Genomic DNA, 16614 nt, shown 5'->3' on the forward strand with positions numbered 1-16614 from the left:
AGAAGTCTGCCCTAATTGCGAAAAAGTTTAAATAGTTCCTAACCCCCCCTTGGAACTATACTTGCAACCCTACAAGGGACCAACAAGTGGTATCAGAGCTTAAAAGCTCACTGTAAAAGGTCTAACAACCTTGAGCTGATCCCTACCATGGGCGAAAACAGCACTCGGTTTCTCCCTGGAAACCAAACAACTCAGATACTGCCTGAGGGGATGTCTATTACTAGGCCTCCCCTATTCTTCGGGTCAAACTATACCTTCTGGAAGAATAGGATGAAAAATTTCATTCAGGCTACAAACATGAGTGCCTGGCTATCTATAGTCCAAGGCCTATTTGTACCTATCGAAGTTGTGGCTGGCCAAACAGTTGTAAAAGCTGAGGCCAAATGGACAGAGAATGATCTTAAGAAGCTTCAAAATCACGCTTCGGCTATCAATATGCTTCACTGTGCGCTCGATGCTGCAGAATATAATAAAATCTCAGGTTGTGAGTCGGCACAAGAGATCTGGAAAAAGCTGGAAGTCACCTACGAGGGAACTAATAAAGTCAAGGAATCCAAGGTGAATCAGCAGATGAGACTGTACGAGCTGTTCGAGATGAACAATGATGAGGGCATTTCAGACATGAATGCAAGGTTTACCAACATCATTAATGAGCTCAAGAGACTTGGAAAAATCTTCACTGAGGAAGAACAAGTCAAAAAGATACTCAGAAGTCTTCCTAAAGACTGGCAAGCAAAGAAGACAGCTGTTGAGGAAGCTCAGGATTTAACCACCTACAAATATGATGAACTCATCGGTTCATTGCTGACCCATGAGATATCTATGAAAAACTTTGAGGTGAAGGAAAAATCTGAAGATAAGAAGTAGAAATCCCTTGTCATGAAAGCTGACTCCACTGACGGGAGCTCAACTGATGATGAGGAGATGGCCATGTTCACAAGGAAGATGAAAAGGCTATTCAGGAAGAATGACAAATACTCTAAGAAGCCTTACAGAAAGTTTGATAAGTATAAAGCTGACTCAAGCGACAGCAAATACAAAAAGGACAACTCAAAGCCCATTACATGCTTTGAGTGCCATCAAACCGGCAATTTTAAGTCAAGTTGCCGCACACTGAGGAAAGACAAGAAGAACGGTAAAAAGGCAATTGTGGCTACATGGAGCGACAGTGATGAGTCTTCATCTACAGAAACTGAGGCCACCGAGTCAGCGAAGATATGCTTCATGGCTGACGAACTTGCTGAGCCGTGCGTCTCTGAGCATGCTAACCTATCCGTTGCATCAGATGATGAAGAGCAATCAAATGAGGTAATTACTCTTCCTCAGCTCAGAAACGATATGGTTAATGCCCTGAGTGATCTCTACACACTTGTCAAGAAGTGTAATAAGAAAGTTAAAGCACTCAGCAGGCGCTGTGACGAAGTGGAAGAGGTCAAACTGAGTGACATCAGATTCCTTCTTCAGGACAATTCAACTCTGCATGATAACCTGAAGATCATACATGAGTCTCTCTCTGAAGTCCAATCAGTTTCAAAGAAACTGAGAAAGGACGTCACAACTATCCAGAACCAACTAAAGGTTCCAAATAAAAGAAACAGTCCTCTGAGAACTCAGTACCAAGGTACTCAGCAGAGATGGAATCCCCAGCGAAAAGTCCAGTGTGACTTTTATGGGAAGAAAGGACACACCACTAAGGTGTGCTGGCACGCTCAGCACTGGGGTGCTGACAAGTCAGTGAAACATCCTAAACAGAAGGTCAGCTGTGACTTCTGTGGAAAGAATGGCCATACTGTCCAAGTATGTCGTCATAAAATAAAATATGATGCTTTACCTGTTGCACCTAACAAGCAAGGACCCAAAAAGAATTGGGTACCTAAAAGTAACTAGTTACAATGCAGGTAAGCCTGAGATGTGCCGAGAAGTCAAAGATGTGGTATATTGACAGCGCATGCTCAAGGCATATGACTGGTGATGAAACTCAGTTCATCACGTTTGAGCGTAAACGAGGAGGAAGTGTAAGTTTTGGAGAAAATAAGAAGGGTAAGATAGTAGGGTCAGGAACCATCAGAGGTAATCCTACTATTGAATCTGTCTCCCTAGTCAGCGGACTCAAATATAACTTACTCAGCGTAGCTCAGCTATGTGACAATGGGAGAAAAGTTATATTTGATGCTACTGGATGTAAAATATATGAGGGTAAAACAAATGAGTTAATCTTAACTGCCCCTCGCATAGATAATGTCTTTATGCTAGATTTAGAGAAAAAGTTTTCAAAAACTGTGTGCTTAGTATCAAAGGAAGAGAATTCCTGGCTATGGCACAGGAGACTTGGTCATGTAAGCATGGACCTCCTGGCCAAACTAGCAAGAAAGCAATTGGTTGAGGGACTGCCTTAACTTAAATTTGAAAAAGATCAATTATGCCACGCTTGCCAAGCTGGAAAACAAACCAAATAATCTTTTCACAGCAAAAATATTGTCTCAACTAAGCGTCCGTTAGAGTTACTACACTTGGATCTCTTTGGTCCAGTCCAGCCGCTGAGTATGGGTGGAAGAAGATTTTCCTTGGTCATTGTAGATGACTTCTCTCGGTACACGTGGGTCATCTTGCTGAGCAGCAAGGATGAGACCTTAGAGACATTTTCAAATTTGGTTAGAAAAATTGAAAATGATAAAGACCTAAAATTAGCTCACATCCGTAGTGATAATGGTGGAGAATTCAAAAACCAAAAGTTTGTTGAATTCTGTGAAGCCAGCGACATTGACCACAATTTTTCTGCTCCTAGAACACCCCAACAAAATGGGGTTGTTGAAAGGAAGAACAGAACTCTAGTTGAAATAGCCAGGACAATGCTGGATGAGCATAGGCTTCCAAAGTATTTTTGGGGAGAGGCTGTTAACACAGCATGCTATATTCTTAATAGGGCTCTAGTTAGACCTATATTAAAGAAAACTCCCTATGAACTTTGGAAAGGACGAAAGCCCAATATTGGATACTTTCGTGCCTTTGGCTGTAGATGTTTTATTTTAAATACCAAAGAAAGCTTAGCAAAGTTTGATTCAAAAGCAGATGAGGCTATCTTTTTGGGCTACTCAACAAACAGCAAAGCATACAGAGTTTTTAATAAGCGAACTCAAGTTTTAGAAGAATCAGTACATGTAGTGTTCGACAAAACTAACCCTGCAGGTAGATACTAGCCGTTGACCGAAGATGATCCACACTCAGTAACCACCGCTGACCAAGAACCAGCTATTGAGTCATTCACTAAAAGGCTGACCAAGAGTAAGAGTGAACCTAAGATTACTTTTACTGACCCATCTACTTCTGCAGAGATTGTTGAAACAGAAACAGCACAAGACATGAATCTACCTAAAGAGATAAGGATCCCAAGAGGGCACTCAGAAAGTGCAATCATTGATTCTGCTGGGAATACCCTGATGACGAGGAATCAACTCAGGAAGTACCTCAGCAATGTTGCTTTCGTCTCAGTTCAAGAACCGAAGAATTTCGCTGAAGCTGAGTACGATGAATTCTGGATGAACGCAATGCAAGAGGAGCTCGATCAATTCAGAAGAAACGATGTATGGGAGCTAGTGCCTCATCCAAAGAGTCAAAAGACCATTGGAACAAGATGGGTCTTCAGGAACAAGATGGATGACCAAGGAAATGTAGTCAGGAACAAAGCAAGGCTTGTAGCTCAGGGCTACAGTCAGCAAGAAGGTATTGACTACGGTGAGACCTTTGCCCCAGTGGCAAGGCTAGAGGAAATTAGAATTCTATATGCATATGCATCTTACATGAACTTTAAATTATTCCAAATGGATGTCAAAAGTGCATTTCTTAATGGAGTTATAAACGAGGAGGTTTAAGTTAATCAACCTCCAGGTTTTGAGGACCATAAGTTCCCTAACCATGTTTACAAACTCAAAAAGGCTCTGTACGGCCTCAAGCAAGCACCACGTGCTTGGTATGAGAGGCTGACCAGTTTCCTGCTGACTAGAAATTACGTCAGGGGCAAAGCTAATACAACCTTATTCATTAAGAGAAAGGGTAAAGATACCCTGCTGGCCCAAATTTATGTTGATGATATAATATTTGGTGCAACTAACGAATCAATGTGCAAGGAGTTTAGCAAACAAATGCAGACTGAGTTTGAAATGTCCATGATGGGAGAACTCAACTTCTTCCTCGGTCTTCAAATTAAACAAGGAAAGAATGGCATCTTCATCAGTCAAGCCAAATATGCCAAGGAGATACTAAAGAAATAGACTTGGAGAATTGCAAGCTAATATCCACTCCTATGGGCACTGACACTGTCCTCTGTGCTGACGAGAATGGTAAGTCAGTAGACAGCAAATTATATCGAGGTATGATAGGCTCTCTACTTTACTTAACAGCTAGTAGACCGGACATTCAGTTTTCAGTATGCTACTGTGCTAGATATCAATCTAACCCTAAGGAATCTCATTACATTGCTGTAAAAAGAATCCTTAGATATTTGCAAAGCTCAGTGAACGCAGGTTTATGGTATCCCAATACTCATGATTTCACACTCATCGGATACACTGACGCTGACTATGGACGGGATAAGCTGGAACGTAAAAGCATCTCTGGAGGATGTCACTTCTTAGGAAGCTGTCTTGTATCCTGGTTCAGCAAGAAGCAGGCGTCAGTAGCCTTGTCTACCACTGAAGCTGAGTACATTGCTGCTGGTCATTGTGTTGCTCAAGTCCTATAGATTAAGCAACAGCTTGAAGACTATGGTGTTCAAACGAAGACAATTGAAGTCAAATGTGACAACAAAAGTGCAATTGATCTTTCAAAGAACCCAATTCAACACAGCAGAATGAAGCATGTCAGCATCAGACATCACTTCATTAGAGACCATGTACTCAAAGGTGAGATCAAGCTGACCTTTGTCCCAACGGACGAACAACTTGCGGATATCTTCACGAAGCCACTGGCTCGTGAGCAGTTCAACATACTGAGAGAAGCTATTGGTATGTTTAATCCTCTTCAGTAAATTCCTGAACTAAATGAATATGCATGCTGAGTGAATTACTATGCTGAATGATTGTTTTTGCTGTGTACTCATTGAAATTAATTAAACAGCAAATACTAAGTAAACTTGCACACTGAGTAAGTTAGTTTAAACTTAAACTTAGAAATCATCCCATTATGCAATACTGACCACTCAGAATATCAAACGATTAGTATTCTAAACACTGAGTGTTATATCCGTTAGAATAATTGCAAAAGCACGCGTATAGCCACCTAGGATGACGTACGTGCCGAATGTGTCATAAATGCCAGGATTATTGTCGGTTCACAATCCCGAGGAAAAACTGACACATGGATTCGATAAGATCCATTTCTCACCTCTATAAATATTGGGTAATTCCCCATTTTTATTCTTTACGCTTATCGAACTCTCTGGCAAAGAAATTCTTTCTCTCTAAAAACCCCTCTAAGCTCTCAAATCTTCAACAATGACTAGGATTTCTCTCAACATCTCCGGCGCTGGTCACTCTAAACCTAGCTCCGATGAACCTACAAAAAATCCTCCCACACCCAGCAAAGGAAAAGCTGGCCAAACCTCTGGTAAGGACAAGAATGTCAGGACCTACACAAAGGTCTTCGAAAACGTACGGGAATGGAAGGTTGAGCCCTCAAGATGGGTATCTGAAGCCTTCGTACAGAACGAACAACCCTTCTGTGAGTGAATTTGATAGAATGGATGGACCGAGTTGTTCTCGATTAGGGATGACACCTACCCTGACCTGGTAAGGGAGTTTTACCACAACCTCCGCGTTGCAAATGACAATTCTGACTATCTGTGTATAGTGGTGAAAGAGAAAACCATCTTCATCAACCCTCTCTACTTAGGAAATCTGCTCAAATTAAAAACTGAGGGAGCAAGGCTGAGGAGATCTGGAGATCAGGATGGTACTGGGTACGAGGTCAACTTCTGCAAACCTGAGGGTCACTCAGGGGAAGTCTCAGCTTCATCTATGGGTCAGCACCAGAAGATGGCTCATTATCTACTGACCTATTTCATCTACCCAAAGATCAACTGCACTACCTCAGCAACGAACTTCGAACAATGCTTCATCTGGCATATGCTAACGTATAAACCAATCAATATGCCAGTTTTTCTTATCGCTGGCTTCCTACGCAGCTCTGGTACGCTGAGGCTAGGATCGATCATCACCAGAATCCTAATTGACCACAAAGTTGATCTCGAAGGTGAGGAGAAGACTCGAGGATCTGAGATCACAGAGGCTTCGCTGAGAGCATTAAAATTCGGACAGCCTTTGAAGAAAGGTAAAGCTGCTGCTGCTGAACAGCAAGCTGAGGGAACTGTTGTGCCAAAGAAAGGGAAAAGGACTAAGGCCCCAGCTTCCCGAAAAAGAAAAACTGCTGAGACTCCTTCCAAAAATGTTGAGTCTCCAGCTAAAAGGCAGAAGTCAGCGGAGAAACGAAGCAGGCAAGGTGAGCCTGGAACTGAGGAAACTACTGAACAACCTCAGAAGAAGCAGAAATCTTCTACACTGACTCCCCTCAACGCCATACCTACTGACTTTGTTGTACCTGGTGACTCTCACTTCACCCAGTGTCAAGGTACAATAGCCGAGCATGACGAACATGAGGTACAACTGGATGATCATTTCATCTCACAAGTTGAGGACGAACTCGATGGTGACAGTACAGAAGAAGAAGAGGCCAGTAGTCAGGATGACGCTGAGGACTCTTAGGAGACAGCCAGTGAACATGAGACTGAGCATGCCAATACTGTGTTGGTTGCTGGAGAAGAGCAAGTACTTGACCAACACCATGTTAATCAAGTTCATGTGCAAACTGACCAACCTAATGATGAGCAACACGAATCTTCTCCTTCTCACTCAGGAGATGCTACTCACGGTAATACTCCACCACGTAGAAGAAGAAAATTGGTTAAGGCCAGTAAGAAAACTGTCAGTGAACCTCCTGTGCCACCACCAACTCTTCCTGACTTTGTTATTTCAAAGCCCACCAAGGACCCCTCCACAGTTAAGCTCAAATTTTTCAAACGCCAACCAACTTCCACAGCATCGGCTGTTGAAACACCTTTCCACATAATTTTGATTTGACAAAATTGTTTAAGTAAAATATTCTAAACACACTAAGTTTAAATGCTTTGATTTATTCTACTAATGTGTTTGTTCAATATTGAGTTAAAACTGTTTATAAGACACAAGAATTAAAAGGCCCAAGCCCAATACAAGTGTTAAAGCCCAAGTCAAACAACTCAGTACAACTCGGCCCGCGTTTGTCAAAACGTTGCCGTTTTGGACAAAATGCAACTCAACAACAGAAGGATCTAGAAGACCTTCGGGAACAACTTCAAGATGAAGCTGCTGAGTAGATTCGACAAACGTACAAAGACAACAGCTGGCTTAAGAAAACATCCAGACAAAGTATTTCTACTTTGGGTAAAGTTCAGACGACACAGTATGCTGTCTAGTTGACTTTACCGTAAAAGGAGAGACAGACTGCTGAGCTGACCGAGGATAGAAGATACACAAATCTGATTGGCCGAGAGCTCTGAGCAAGTTAGGATGACAACGACAGGAAGCCGTTTTCCACCAACGGTTATTTCGAAATTCGAAATGAACGATGCACAGACGTCTCTATAAATAGTGCCATCAGAAGCTTCATTCAATACAGAACTTGATCAAGCCATTACGCTGACCAAATTTCTACACAAGTTCTGCAAGCAAAGAAGCAAAGCAAATCTTACACTACAATTCATATATTTGTGTAAAAGTCTAGAGTGATTATTTCAATCGTCTAAAGTGTCTTAGCAAATCATTGTATAGGACAAAACACTTATCATTTCTAGAAGATAGAAAGGAGAGGCTGAGTACTCGGTTATAGTACTCAGCGAGAGATTAGGATTGAGTAGAGGTATAGAGGAAGGTACTCTTATTATACTCAGTTGCTAAGATTGTAAAAGGTTTAAGGCTCTACCTTTAAAGAGCTCAGTAGAGGATTCAAAATCTCGGAACGTGTTCCGGGGATAGGACGTAGGCTTAAAAGAAGCCGAACCTGGATAAATCTGCTGAGTAAAGTATTTCTTACCTTTAACTCCTTATTTATATTGCTTGCTTAAAATAACCAAAAACTGACCAAGTAAAGAGGTCAAGTTGAGTTGTGCGCGTTAAACGTCTGAGCTCAGGAATAGACTCTAAGTGCTATCTCCTGACTCAAGCTAAGAAACTGACCTAGTCACCAGTTGACTAAGCCAGTATCTTGTTGTTTACTCAGCGCCGCTGTTAAAACCTTTTTCCTTAGAAAAAGAAGTCTGCCCTAATTGTGAAAAAGTTTAAATAGTTCCTAACCCCCCCCCCCTTGGAACTATACTTGCAACCTTATAAGGGACCAACATCAGCGTCCTTAGAAAAGCAAGCCTCTGTTTCTTCTCAACAGGAACATGCCGACCAAAATGCTTCTGCCACCTCAACCAGTCAGGTTGAGACGATTACTGTGAATGCTATTTCTTCAAGCATGGTGCTGCCTCCACACACTTCTGCCCCTGTTAGCACAGACAGTATTCGTATTACTACCTCTCCAACTCATCTATCTGCCGATCAATCAACTATACCTGAAACTCAAGTGCAGATTGAAAACACTATTCCAGTCACTGACCAGGTCACTCCTTTCACTCCTCTTCCTTCCGGTCACACTGATGTCCATGAAGGCTCTCAAAGCTATCTGAATGCCACTGAGTCCGACAAAAAGCTCATTGACTCAGTGCAAACGTTGATCAGAGACCTTCAACATTCCACTCCTGCTGCTGCTAGGTCTTCATCTATTGAGACTACTCAGCTCTCCCAGGTCACTCAGCTTCTCAACGAAGTTAAGGGACTCAAGGACTTGCTGAACGTCATCATTTCTTTTCAAGCACAGCAAGCTAAGCAGGATTCAATCGCCAAGCTGGCTGAGATCCAGCTGACAACTGTGCAACACTTGAACTCTTTACAACAACAAGTTCAGAAATTATCAGCTGTGAACACCGACTATGCCACTTCATCTGAAATCAAGATGCTCTTTGCTCAGCTTCACACCGAGCAACTCAAGACAAATGAGCAAATGGTTTCTTACAATCAGTGCTCAGTGGAGCAAATTGGTGAGGCTATTCGCTTGCTAAATCTGAATAAGCAAGAGATGGATACTGACGTAATGAAACAGAATGAGATGCTGTCTATCACACGCCAAACCTTCAACCACATTCGTCATACCAATATTCAACGTCAGTATTACGACACCGCCCTTTTAAAGACCTTTCACCAAGTCTTTGCTGGTCTTACCGAAGCACTCATCTGGCAAGGCAAAGCTCAGGCGTTTAACGTCAACATGATTAGTACTGCTGAACTCAACATACCCGAAGAGGTATCCACTGATGGAGTTGCAATTTTTGACGGCGTAAATGAAAGCGCTGACAAACATAAGGCGCTGTCCCAAGAACTGACTCGAGCTGTCTTAACTGATGCCTTCAGACTTCCCCCTCCTGATGCTGACAAAACGGGGGAGAAAGAACAAGCAGCTAGAGCTCAGCATGAGCGTAGTCAGTCACAGCAAAAGAGAAAGAAATAGAGATAGGCTAGAACGTTTTGTTTATTATGTTATCCTTTGTACCTATTTATTTTATTTCTAATGCACTGACTACTTATATAATTACTTGCATCGTTCATTATATGAGTTATGAGTTAGTTTACCTTGATGCCAAGTATTAAGTCATTATGTATCTTCAATTAATCAGCCATGTTTAAATCGAATGCTGATAACATGTTTGACATTGACCTATATGTTTATAAAACATTGTCTTATAAAACTCATTGAACCAACAAATTACTCAGCGCACTCTAAATGATTAAACCTTCCGCTTAATACTAAGTAAATAGAATATGTTGAATAAGCTGACCTATATCTGAAAACTGACCTTAGACTTACTCGATCAAACCGTTAAATGTTTAGAGTAAAACTAAGTCAGTAGCTCAACCCTTACGGGGGAGTTTGCTAAGTTGTACTAGGTCAACTATCATGGGGGAGCTCAATACTGAGTTTCTCGCTGAATAGTTTTGCCAACATCAAAATGGGGGAGTTTGTTGAAACACCTTTCCACATAATTTTGATTTGACAAAATTGTTTAAGTATAATTGAAATACATATTCTAAACACACTAAGTTTAAATGCTTTGATTTATTCTACTAATATGTTTGTTCAATGTTGAGTTAAAATTGTTATAAGACACAAGAATTAAAAGGCCCAAGCCCAATACGGAAGTCAAGGCCCAAGTCAAACAACTCAGTACAACTCAGCCCGCGTTTGTTAAAACGTTGTCGCTTTGGACAAAACGCAACTCAGCAAGAGAAGGATCTAGAAGACCTTCGGGAACAACTTCAAGATGAAGCTGCTGAGTAGTCTCGACAAAGCGTACAAGACAGCAGCTGGCTAATGAAAACTTCCAGACAAAGTATTTCTACTTTGGGTAAAGTTCAGACGACACAGTATGCTGTCTAGTTGACTTTACCATAAAAGGAGAGACAGTCTGCTGAGCTGACCGAGGACAGAAGATACACAAATCTGATTGGCCGAGAGCTCTGAGCAAGTCAGGATGACAACGACAGGAACCCGTTTCCCTCCAACGATTATTTCGAAATTCGAAATGACCGATGCCCATACGTCTCTATGAATAGGGCCATCATAAGCTTCATTCAACACAGAACTTGATCAAGCCATTACGCTGACCAAATTTCTACACAAGTTCTGCAAGCAAGAAGCAAAGCAAATCTTACACTACAATTCATACATTTGTGTAAAAGTCTAGAGTGATTATTTCAATCGTCTAAAGTGTCTTAGCAAATCATTGTATAGGACAAAACACTTATCATTTCTAGAGAATAGAAAGGAGAGGCTGAGTACTCGGTTATAGTACTCAGCGAGAGATTAGGATTGAGTAGAGGTATAGAGGAAGGTACTCTTGTCATACTCAGTTGCTAAGATTGTAAAAGGTTTGAGGCTCTACCTTTAAAGAGCTCAGTAGAGGATTCGAAATCTCGGAACGTGTTCCGGGGACAGGACGTAGGCTTAGAAGAAGCCGAACCTGGATAAATCTGCTGAGTAAAGTATTTCTTACCTTTAACTCCTTATATATATTGCTTGCTTAAAATAACCAAAAACTGACCAAGTAAAGAGGTCAAGTTGAGTTGTGCGTGTTGAACATCTGAGCTCAGGAATAGACTCTAAGTGCTATCTCCTGACTCAAGCTAAGAAACTGACCTAGTCACCAGTTGACTAAGCTAGTATCTTGCTGTTTACTCAGCGCCGCTGTTAAAACCTTTTTCCTTAGAAAAAGAAGTCTGCCCTAATTGCGAAAAAGTTTAAATAGTTCCTAACCCCCCCCTTGGAACTATACTTGCAACCCTATAAGGGACCAACAGTAACTAGCCAGCTCTCGTCCTCACTAGCTTTGAGACGTTTGCTTGTCCCTGAAAGTTATAAAATTATACTAAAATATACTAAAATATACTAAAATTATACTAAAATACTAAAATATAGTAAAATTATATTAAAATATACTAAAATTATACTAAAATACTAAAATATACTAAAATTATACTAAAATACTAAAATATACTAAAATTATACTAAAATTATACTAAAATACTAAAGGGTAAATTCCAAAAACAACCCCTTTGGTTTCATGTTGTTCAAAAAAAAACCCATTTGGTTTGTTTTTACAAAAAAAAAAAGGACCGTGTCTTACGCCGTTACCCAAAAAACGGAAAACGGCTTAACGGTGTTAAAATTGCTGACGTGGCAAAGGGTAAAGTTGGAAAAATATTTTTTTATTATTTTTCTTTTTCTTTTTCTTTTTCTTCTTCTTCTTCCTCCCCTCCTCCTTTTCTTCTTCTTCTTCTTCTCCTCCTCCTTCTTCTTCTTCTTCTCCTCTCTCTCTCTTCTTCTTCTATTTTTTTTTTAAAATTCTGAAATCCAGACGTTACGTCTGAAATTCAGACGTTCAACGTCTGGATTTCAGACGTGTTGAACGTCTGAAATCCAGACGTTCAACGTCTGAAATCCAGACGTTAACGTCTGGGTTTCAGACATCCAGAATTCTAGAATTTTCCAGAATTTCTGGAAAATTTTCAGAATTCTGGAAATTAAAAAAAAAAGAAGAAAAAAAAGATGAAGAAAAAAAGAAGAAGAGAGAGAGGAAGAAGAAGAAAAAAGAAGAAGAAGAAGGAAGAGAGAGGAGGAGAAGAAGAAGAAGAAGAAGGAGGAAGAGGAGAAAAGTAAAGAAAAATAATAAAAAAAAATCTGGAATTTCCAATTTTACCCCTCTATTTTAACACTGTTAAGCCGTTTTCCGTTTTTTGGGTAACGACGTAAACCACGGTCCTTTTTTTGTAAAAACAAACCACAGGGGTTTTTTTTGAACAACATGAAACCACAGGGGTTGTTTTTTGAATTTATCCAATACTAAAATTATACTAAAATACTAAAATTGTACTAAAATATACTAAAATTATAAAAAATACCTGTACTCGCAAAACGACCTCCTACGCGCTGGGTCGGCTGTCTCCCCGGGGTCGGCTGCTCATCGCTATCCTCAACCTCGCGATCATGTGCAACTGCAGACTGTCGCACTGCCCGGGCTGCCACATCCAGGTAGTCCTCAAAAGTATCGCTATCAGGCTCTCTGTCATCAAAATCTGTCGCCCCCTCCGATCCATCAATATCGGGCTGCTCCACAATCGGTCCCCTCTTCAACTGGTCCGTCGCAGCCCCTCTACGCCTACGACCGGATATATCAATACCACGCAATCTTGTATGGCGTAGTGTATCATCCTCGTCATCCATATCTAGACGACGAGCAGATGACGGGATGGATTTCCCACCCCTAGTAGGCCGCTCCATCTACAAAAAAAATTACACTAAATTAATAAAATTGTAAATAATGTAAATTATACTAAATTTATAAAATTATGCTAAAATACTAATAAATTAATAAAATTGTAAATAATTGTAATTATACTATAATTATAAAATTATAATAAATTATACTAAAGTTATAAAATTATGCTAAAATTATACTAAATTTATACTAAATTTATAAAATTATCCTAAATTAATAAAATTGTAAAAATTATGCTAATACTTTACTAAATTTATACTAAAATTATAAAATTACACTAAATTACTAAAATTTTAAATAATGTAAATTTTTATAAAAAAAAAACCGTGAGCGTAAGGGAATCACGCCCAGACCACTGGTCGGGCGTATGAACATCACGCCCAACCAGTGGTGCGGGCGTATGAGAATCACGTCCGACCTGCGGTTCGGGCGTATGCGTATCACGCCCGACCAGTGGTGCGGGCATGTGGCTATCACGCCAGCACCACTGGTCGGGCGTGATGCTCATACACCCGAACCGCAGGTCGGGCGTGATTCTCATACGCCCGATTGCGATTCCGGCGAAAACAAAAAAACCCCACAGATTTCAGTTCGATGTAAAAATCAACGAAATAAAACGGTAAATCTTACCACTTTAGCTTTTCCTTTACGGTTTCTGTCACCATCCATGATTCGGTTCACTAATTTGTCCTGATTTGAGCAAAAATCGTATAGGGTTCTTGAGAGGTTTTGGGTTTTTTCAAATTTAGTGCAAAGGGTAGTTCGGTCTATTCACGGGACTAGAAGTATAAATTAGTGGCGGGGTTTAGTAACCCACAAAGGGATTCATAAATTTGAACTCATAATCATGTACATTATTATAAATAAAGATAACAGGAAATATCAAATTAGGCTCCACATACAAAAATAACATAAATATAGGTTTAACATTTTAAAAAATGTGTATCAATTTAGACATTGATAACGGAACGAGACACGCCATTGATATTACTCCGTTAAATTCTGTCAATTATACGTGAGGGGAGAAATCAGAACTTAACGGAGTAATAAAAATTACGTGTCTCGTTCCGTTATCGAGACCTAAATTATTAAGTCTATATTAATACTATTTCGTACGTAAATCTAAATTGATACTTTTTCAAAAGTCTAACTCTCCAATTTCCTACACAACTTGCTATATATCAAAGTTCACATGTCTTCGGAAATGCATACCAAGCTATTTAGTTTGGTGCAACCATTTCTCTTTAGTCATTGTTTGCATTGATAAGGACCCAAAAAATGAAAAAATTTGGAAGTGTTGTAATAGAACACTAGTGGATTTGTTGAATATATTGTTTGGTGAAACAAATGTATGGTATGGCGATGCCATCTAGCTATCCCCACCCAACCAACTCACACCTCACGAACAGCAACGTGGCACCGACATTGTAGTGTCGGCGACGCAACTCCACCTGTCAGAAAATGAAGAAAATCTAAATATAGCCAGAAATATTCAGACCCTTCAAATATTATTTCTTTTATTGGCATCTTTGTTTCCTTGATTGTCTCTTTACCATACCCCTTCCACTTCTCTCTCACATTACACCTTTCTCTCTTCCTCCCATCTCTCCCTGCCAGCCTGCCCTCTCTTCCTTTCTTTTTCCTCTCTTTCTTTCTTTCTTCTCATTTGATTTCTGATTCTTGTTAAGGCGGCGAGACGTTGGACAGCCAGATAGGATAATGGCGCCGCGTCTCTTAGCCTGCTTTGGCAAGATATACAACTCACCCGTCGACGCTGAAAATGCAGGTGTAAAGGGCGTGACAGTGGACGCATCGGCAGAGGAGCAGCGGAGGCCGGGGCCTATTGTCGTTGAACTATTTTCATCACAGGGATGTGCAACCTCACCGGAGGCAGAGTTACTCGTTTCAAGATTAGGGAGAGGTGATTTTGCCCTAGAAACTCCGGTTATATGTTTGGCATTTCATGTAGATTATTGGGATTATATGGGATGGAAAGACCCTTATGGATCCAGTCAATGGACAGTCAGACAAAAGTCTTACGTGGAAGCATTGAAACTTGATACAATGTTTACACCTCAGGTTATTGTTCAAGGTACTACTCAATGTATGGGTACTGAAGAAGAATGTCTTTTGTCTTCCATCATGAATGCTCCCAAATTTCCTTCTCCTTCCTTTAAGGTAATTCAACTTCGTTTTTTATTTCAATAAAGTCATTCCGGTTTAAAATAATGTGACAATCGCGTCCATTCAGGCAACATTCGAGAGACCAACAGAAGACTCATTACAGGTGAGTTTATCAGGAGCATTAAGGTCAAAAGTAGACAGCAATGGCGCCAATGTAATGGTAGCTCTATACGAGAGTGGACTGGTGACTGACTGTCCAAAAGGAGACAACAAAGGGCGTGTTCTATCCAATGACTATGTTGTCCGAAAGATGGAAAAGCTGTGTGCAGTGAAAGACCTATCAGCAAAGAAAACAGTAACAGGAAGTGTGAACTTTGGTCTATGGGAAGGATTCAATAACAGCAAATGTGGTATTGTTATCTTTGTTCAAGACAAAACTTACCAAATTTTTGGTTCACAGAACATTCAGATTCCAGATGATATATGATTATGATTATCCCAACTGCTACTGATTTTTTTTTTTAGGAATGCCTTTCTATATGTACATCTTCTGTTAGATACATCATTTTACATTTACAAATTTCATTCTATGAATTGTTATCATTGGTGTGCCCATTTATTTCTCTTATTTTAATGTGTTAATTAGTTGGAGATGAGATTGGATCCATAACTGCTTTCATATCATATTTATTATAATAAAAATAATAAATAAAAACCTGCTGATTTGACGTTTTTACCAATTAAGAAATATAATATGTTTTCTTGCATGAATAATTTTGTATTCTATGTAATTGAAAAAAAAAAAAGAATCCATTAATGATGTCTTCTTTAGTATTATATAGACATTGAAAAGGTTATAAGAAAAAGTATAAATTAATAAATAAACATTAGTAAAAGTAAACATTTCATTATATTACATCAAAAACTTCAACAAGTGAATGTGTCAAGTTACTAAATACTAACACCACTGTATTCAAATTCCTTTCTTTTTGCTAATGGATAAAACGCATGTCCTCCTTTGCAGAAAAAATAAACGCATAATGTATAGGAAACTTTGAACTTGGTCAAAAAAGTTGATTGATGCTTCGAACTAATAAGGTGACTCGTTAGTCTCATAAACTTACTTAAATTAACATGATTAACTCTTTAAGTCCACATGGCATAACAAAATTGTTTTGAACAATTAAAATGTATATAGCAAGTTTAAGAGTTCAATTCATCGCTGAAAATAAGTTTATAGGCTATAATAGGTTATTTTAAACAAATTAAGGTGATCTATATAACATTTTAAGTGAGTTGAGAGGACTAACGAGATATTTTATAAATTTTAATAATCAATCGACTTTTTGAATGAAGTATAGAGGACTAGTGATGTATTAAGTAAAAAAATACCGTAAAATTGAATCACGTTCATTCATAAATCCATGAATATTTATATTCTTATATTTTTTACTATGTTTTATTACAATAAAATAAATTCATTCCTCAATCTACAAAAACATAAATACTGTTGAAGAAATCTGTCAACT

At 39.4% G+C, this 16614-nt stretch overlaps 1 protein-coding gene across 1 annotated transcript; it reads left to right on the forward strand.

Annotated features, from left to right (window-relative positions):
• Window positions 1-14476: 14476 nt before the first annotated feature.
• LOC136220687 (uncharacterized) lies at window positions 14477-15698 on the forward strand. The gene is made up of 2 exons (XM_066008479.1): window positions 14477-15139; window positions 15213-15698. The coding sequence occupies exons 1-2, from the start codon at window positions 14681-14683 to the stop codon at window positions 15570-15572; spliced, it is 819 nt and encodes a 272-aa protein (XP_065864551.1). The 5' UTR covers window positions 14477-14680; the 3' UTR covers window positions 15573-15698.
• The last annotated feature ends 916 nt before the right edge of the window (window positions 15699-16614 follow it).

Source organism: Euphorbia lathyris, chromosome 2 (assembly GCF_963576675.1).
Source record: "Euphorbia lathyris chromosome 2, ddEupLath1.1, whole genome shotgun sequence".
Classification (NCBI taxonomy): Eukaryota; Viridiplantae; Streptophyta; class Magnoliopsida; order Malpighiales; family Euphorbiaceae; genus Euphorbia; species Euphorbia lathyris.

Excerpts from the sequence above, each read along its gene's own strand:
- LOC136220687 (XM_066008479.1), top strand. The coding sequence starts at position 14,681 with ATGGCGCCGCGTCTCTTAGCCTGCTTTGGCAAGATATACAACTCACCC. Across the intron at positions 15,140-15,212 it reads TTCCTTCTCCTTCCTTTAAG|GCAACATTCGAGAGACCAAC; the intron begins GTAATTCAACTT and ends GCGTCCATTCAG.